Raw genomic sequence first — 6,000 nt, forward strand, 5'->3', positions numbered from 1 at the left:
GCTGATTTGTGAACCATATTGCTGATTTGTGAAAGTGTTATAATTGCAGTTTTCAGCTGATTTTGAGCATCTAGACCGCATAAAACCAGGTCCAGCTCAAAGACCATCACTCCAATTATTTTCAAACCTGGCCTAGATTACAAAGGGGACATTAGACTCTCATTATGGCACAGTGGCTGATTTGTGAAACATATTGCTGAGTGAAATGTGTTTAATAACGTTAACTCCCATCCCGGGTCAGATGGGGCCTAGTATGCAAGCACCAGCCATGAGCTAATCGCTAACGGGTTAGCCGTTAGCGTCTCATAAACAGAGGTTTTATTTTTGGTATTAAAGCAAAAAATGTTTTTATATGGATATATCAGATAAATGCTTTGACTGTGGGGATGTTCGTTCTTCACAAGCTCCTTTCTTAGCTGTTGTAAGGATATAGTTAACAGAGACGAGACTAGGCAGCTAGGCTAATGTTATCACTGAGCTATATTAAATGGAACGTTACAGGCTGCGCTACCCACACTATACCAGTAAACAACGTAGCGTAAAGCGTCAAGGTTAGATTTGTAAAACCAACATTTGCTCCAAAAGGAATTAAATCATAAAGTTAATCAAAATGCCACGGAAACATTAGGCGAGCTTAATGAACACAGCAGTGCTTTGGATAATCCCCCCAGTGAGGCTGAGGGTGAGTGAGTGAGGCCTGCCTCCACTTCCGGTCCGGGCTGAGTAGCACTGAGAGCACTCAGCAGTCAGCAGCAGCCCGGAGGTCTGAAATCTCTGACAACCAAAATCAGAAACCAAAACAGGCGTCATTTTGATAAACTGATCTCATAGTGGGAATCGTCCTGGTTACTTTTGGCGAGACAAAAAATATTACAACTTAAAGTGCGATATTTACAGAGCTAGACTGTATATAAATACACAACGCACTGTGCGCATTCTAGAAACAGCAGCTCTACATAAGAAAGTTCAGAGGGGCGGGGAGCTCTCAGAGGTTCTAACTCAACAGAGCTACTGCGCAGACTCTGGTTCACTGAATTTCACAGGATTTTGACTTCAATACACATACAGCAGAGGAGGTTTTTCCAGTGAGGCATAGGAGGATGGTCCTCCTCAATTAGATTGGGGATTTTATATAAAAAAAATATTATAATTTTTTATTTTTATTTTTATATTTTTCATTTTTCATTTTTTTTTATAATAAAATATCAATCAAATGTGTTTTTTCTTATGTGCAGACGCTCATTTTTTCATTCATTATATTCTTATATGCTTAAAATGCTTCAACAACAGTGACCTGAACTGAACTGAACTGAGCTCCATGCAGAGAGTCACTCTGGCCCTGCTCCCAGCGTGGGGTAGGCAGATAAACTAACATTCGCCCTGTGGGCATTTATTTATTTGGTAATTTATCTAATGAAAAATATGATTGGTTGAAAAACACTTGCAATTCACAGAGAACACGTGAGAGTGATGTGTTTTCCAACCAATCAGATTGAGCTGGAAGTGAGCACGCCCTTAGCCCGGTGAAACCAGGTGAAATCTAATTGGTTGTTGGTTGGATAGATTGCTGACATTGATTGACATTGTATTGTCCACTGCCTGGTCTCTCACGCTGAATGAAGTAGGAAGTGAAATCCACTGCCTGTGATAACCTGACAGGAAGGATTTACGACTTTTACTGAGACAGTAGCAGCATATCATATTTCCCTCTTATTTTTATTTACTTTTTTATCAATCAGTAAGTGTTCACAAGCCAGACAGTGTTGCATTGGATTACCACCCAAAACGAGTTTCGAGTTGCGGGAGACTTGAGCTGCGCGATACTGGGCTTTTTGCAATGTTAGAAAACTGGAATATTTGCAACGTCTCGACTGCAGCGTTTCCACTACAGACAGCATGGATATTCAAGTAAGTCAATTGATTTCAAGTTATCCGAGCCTTCTATTAAATTCGGCGTGGAAATGGTTCACCGAGCAGCGCTATTTTTGTCGTATTGAAGTTTCATCCTGTAATTTTTTATAATGAAAACCGGCAACCTTAAATTCGCACATTTTTTAACTGAATTTGGATTGTAAATCGATGGCTGACAGCGAGCTCAATTTTAAAGCTTGAATGGTGATCTTTATACCATGAAAGTAGAAGAAATAAGGAATTGATTGGGACGAAGCATGTCAACCTAGGATGTCGGGAAGGGGGGGTAAATAACGCTCCAAAGTTGATGAATTGGAATGTAACTAAACGAGTATGTTGATGCAGCAGCACTGTGCAGGGGAAGACACACTCTCGTTCCAGATGCAATAAAGTGTAATTTAACGCTATTTGACAACAGTTTCGGCCATAGACTTTGTCAAGTATCATACAAACGCCAGTCTTGTTTATAAGATTCTGCATGGCTTGGCCCCTCCCCCCCTTAGTGCTTTTGTTAAGCAAAAAACAATGGATGACAGACGCACCAGGTCTGTGGCAAGAGGCGATTGTTTAATTCCTATGAGGAGGTCTGCCTTCGGACAGGCAGCCTTTTCAGTGAGAGCAGCTCACACATGGAACAGTCTCCCACTACAGGTTAGAGACTGTGACACTTACCGCTCCTTTAAAGTCAACTTAAAATCTTGGTTGAGAGACAATCAAGTGTGTGACCATACCGTGTAACATGACGTGTTTTGATTTATGTTTTTATGTATTATTCCTTATTGTATATGTATTTTATGTTATTGTATGTGATGTGGCACTATAGGTACAGTATTGCTGTTCCGGTTTGAATGTACTTTTTGTTTTAGCAGTTTTTACCATCTTACTGCCCAGGGACTACGGTTGAAAATTAGCCAAGCTGGCTAAACTGGCGCATTTACAGAAATGTTTATTAATGTGCACTGTCCCTGTAATTTTAAACTCAATAAATGAAAAAAAAAAAAAAAAAACAGTGCAAGACAGCCATTATAAAGACAGGTGGGCTGATTGAATGGACAACACCTGTCTTGTGAAAGCACACCTGAGTGTGATTACAATGACATCATAGGATCAGTCATGCAGTAATAGGCTACATTTTCGGTACTGACGCAGATTAATGAAAACATTGATGTCACAGGTAGGCTGTATACCATAATATATCATGAATCTATGTGAATAAATAGATTTATATAAATACTAATCACAGCCTAATGCATAGAGATAAATCCTGAAACCTTCTCGCAATAGTTCTAGCCTATAGTGGTTTTCTAAGTGGGGTCCCCAGCAAAAAGGGGGGATAATCTATTTTCACTATAATTCCATGCCATCCATAAGTAACACAATCTAAGATAGTGTAGAAGTGAGTAACTAGGCTAATTATAACCATAACAGCACAAATAATTGACAAAAATCTCGAAATAAATATACAGTATTTACTCTGAGAAATGAAATAATGAGAAAAGGAACAATTATTGATGGTTAAAACTGAATAATGACATCACAACAGTCTAATCCTAATGCTAATTTAAAATGAGATTTGGGCGTTTTGGGCAAAACAGAAAAAAAAAACGCCCACATTTTTTTCGCCGGCGACCTTTGGTCGCCACCGAAGCTACCTCCCCTGTTACCAAACTCACCAGCCGCCACTGACATACAGGGAGGAGATAGGGACACTCTCTCCATTCATATATCTCAGTGGTCTAGATGGGCAAAATCTGTAAAATCAACTCTTTTTCCCAGCTGTTTAAACCAATAGGAGAACCTTTTTGAGGTCAATAAGAATAGCATACAACATTAAAAACGAATAAAATGCAGGACTCATTCTATAATGTATTCTCATTACATATCCCCCCTATATACCTCTGTTTTCCAGTTCATGAACTAGCTTGAAAATGGTTGAACGACGCCATCTGGAGGTGTTATTCCACTTTTTAAGGTGGACTGGAGAATTCCAATCGGGAGCTGCGAATCGGATGCCAACTTCAGCGTCGTTCAAATACCTATACATAGATGGTCATTTTGCATCCTTTGATCTACTAAAGAGGAAGTTTGAGTTGCCTGGCATGAACTGGCTCAGATTCCTCCAAATCAGAAATTATGTTAGATCCAAAATCCGCACCTTCGAGGTGCTCCCAAATGAACATGATTTTTTTGATGTATTGCTGAGCCCTTCTCACGCCAAGCACCTAATCTCTAGATGTATCTACATGTAGGTTATTGATTAATAACCCTGGCAGTTGTTAGTGATAGGAAGGTTATTGATTAATAACCCTGGCAGTTAGTTAGTTAGGTTATTGATTAATAACCTTGGCAGTAGTTAGTTATAGGCTATAAGGCAGGTTATTGATTACTAACCCTGGCTGTGTCCAACAGCTGAAGCAGCTCATCTCGGCTGGAGGGGTTCAGTGAAACCGACACCCAGGTCAGGTGACCAAGGAACTATAGTCAGAGACAGGGAGAGGTCAAAGGTCAAGTTCAGGTCAAGAAGGTGGACTCCAGTCGCCAAGAGACTCATTCTAAAGGAGTGGAAGTCTCCCTCCTTCTTCCTTTCAGTTGTGGCCGATGGACATGGTCTCAGTTGTGCGCATGGAGAGACTCAGGTTCCTGAGTCCAGCTGACCTCTCATGGACCCCTTGCATGTGATCCCATGCAAAACATCTCTCATAAGCAGATAAGCACACTACGCTGCTGGTAGCTGAGTCGTTACTTTGACAATCTAGTATAATTATGTTTTTCCTTTTTCCTGTGTATGAGCCTGTTTTTGTTTTTATGTTTATGTTCTGTTTTCATGTTCTGAAAACTGTAAAAGAAAATATAAAAAAATAAGAAAAAAGAAGGTGGACTCCAGCTCATTCTTGTCTATTCTACTGCCGTCTGCTTTTGTATGGAGGAGAAATCGCTACTCTTTATTCTTGTAAGACATTGCAATCCTGCATTTCTATATATTGTATTGTCTTGTCACCTTGACCTCCTTCTCCACGTAGTCAAACAGCAGCCTCTCGGGATGGATGAGGTAGTCGGGGGGGTAAAGCGGGACGGTGTGCAGCGGGCGCCGGTATACGCTGCCGCGCTCCGCCGGCCGCCGCGCCGCCTTCGACCACACCAAACGCTTAATGGGAGAGACAAAACCCTGGGGAGAGAGAGACAGAGTGAGAGAGACAGACAGAGAGACAGACAGACAGACAGACAGACAGAGAGACAGACAGACAGACAGACAGAGAAACAGACAGACAGACAGACAGACAGACAAGGAGGGAGAGATTGAGTGGCTCCAAAAATAATGTATTTTTGAAGGCTTACCCATAAATCGCCGCAATGTTGGTTCATAGGGTGGAAAGGCTATGGGGTTTCAGAATGGGGATTTCGGTTATGCATTCATGAAATAAGGTAATTTCTGAAAGTTGCATAAAAAAAAGGCTTCAAAAGACATAAAAGTCATCCTCGTTTGTTCGATTATCCTGCTGAACACAAATTTCCACTCCCATAAACTTTTGTTAACCACAAACCTTATTTCATGCATTTGCGGTAACTGAAATCCCCATTGTAAAATCCCATCGCCTTTCCCCTTATGAACCAACATGGCGGCGATTTGCTACTTCCGACTCATTCCTGCCACACTGTATGAGATTACACATTAACCCTTTAGGAGACAGAACAGAACTTACCTTCTTGGATTTCTTGGGTTCATAGTCCATCGCAGCACAGGGCAGGCTGCCTCTATATTGGTCCTCAACTGGTCCTCTGATGGTCCTACTGGTTCTCCACTGGTTCTGTAGTTGTTCCTGTTCTATGGGTCAGCTGGTCACACTCTCTGTCACTCGTCTTTGACTCAATCTGTTGGTTTTTCCATTGTTCCCTCCGTCTCTCTCCATCTGTTACTATTATTTTACCTTCTGCGTCCCGGCCATTTCATACTTGCTCTCTCGCTCTCTGCAGTGATTGTTGTTCACCCTCACACACACACACACACACACACACACACACACACACACACACACACACACACACTCCTACACCCCCCCCCCCCCCACACACACACACACACAGGAGAGA

General features: G+C 41.5%; 1 protein-coding gene across 1 annotated transcript in view; it reads right to left on the reverse strand.

Annotated features, from left to right (window-relative positions):
* ccm2l (CCM2 like scaffold protein) overlaps positions 1-5,756 on the reverse strand; it is a gene marked incomplete at its 3' end in the record, with an annotated part of 32,010 nt that extends 26,254 nt beyond the window's left edge. Inside the window, exons 1-3 of the mRNA XM_083656350.1 lie at positions 5,613-5,756; positions 4,910-5,077; positions 4,303-4,386 (exon numbers count right to left, since the gene is read on the reverse strand). Of these exons, the coding sequence (XP_083512476.1) occupies positions 4,303-4,386; positions 4,910-5,077; positions 5,613-5,642 (282 nt within the window). The 5' untranslated portion in view covers positions 5,643-5,756. The remainder of the gene's footprint in view (positions 1-4,302; positions 4,387-4,909; positions 5,078-5,612) is intronic.
* Positions 5,757-6,000: the final 244 nt, after the last annotated feature.

Source organism: Poromitra crassiceps (assembly GCF_964638095.1).
Source record: "Poromitra crassiceps genome assembly, chromosome: 20".
NCBI lineage: Eukaryota > Metazoa > Chordata > Actinopteri > Beryciformes > Melamphaidae > Poromitra > Poromitra crassiceps.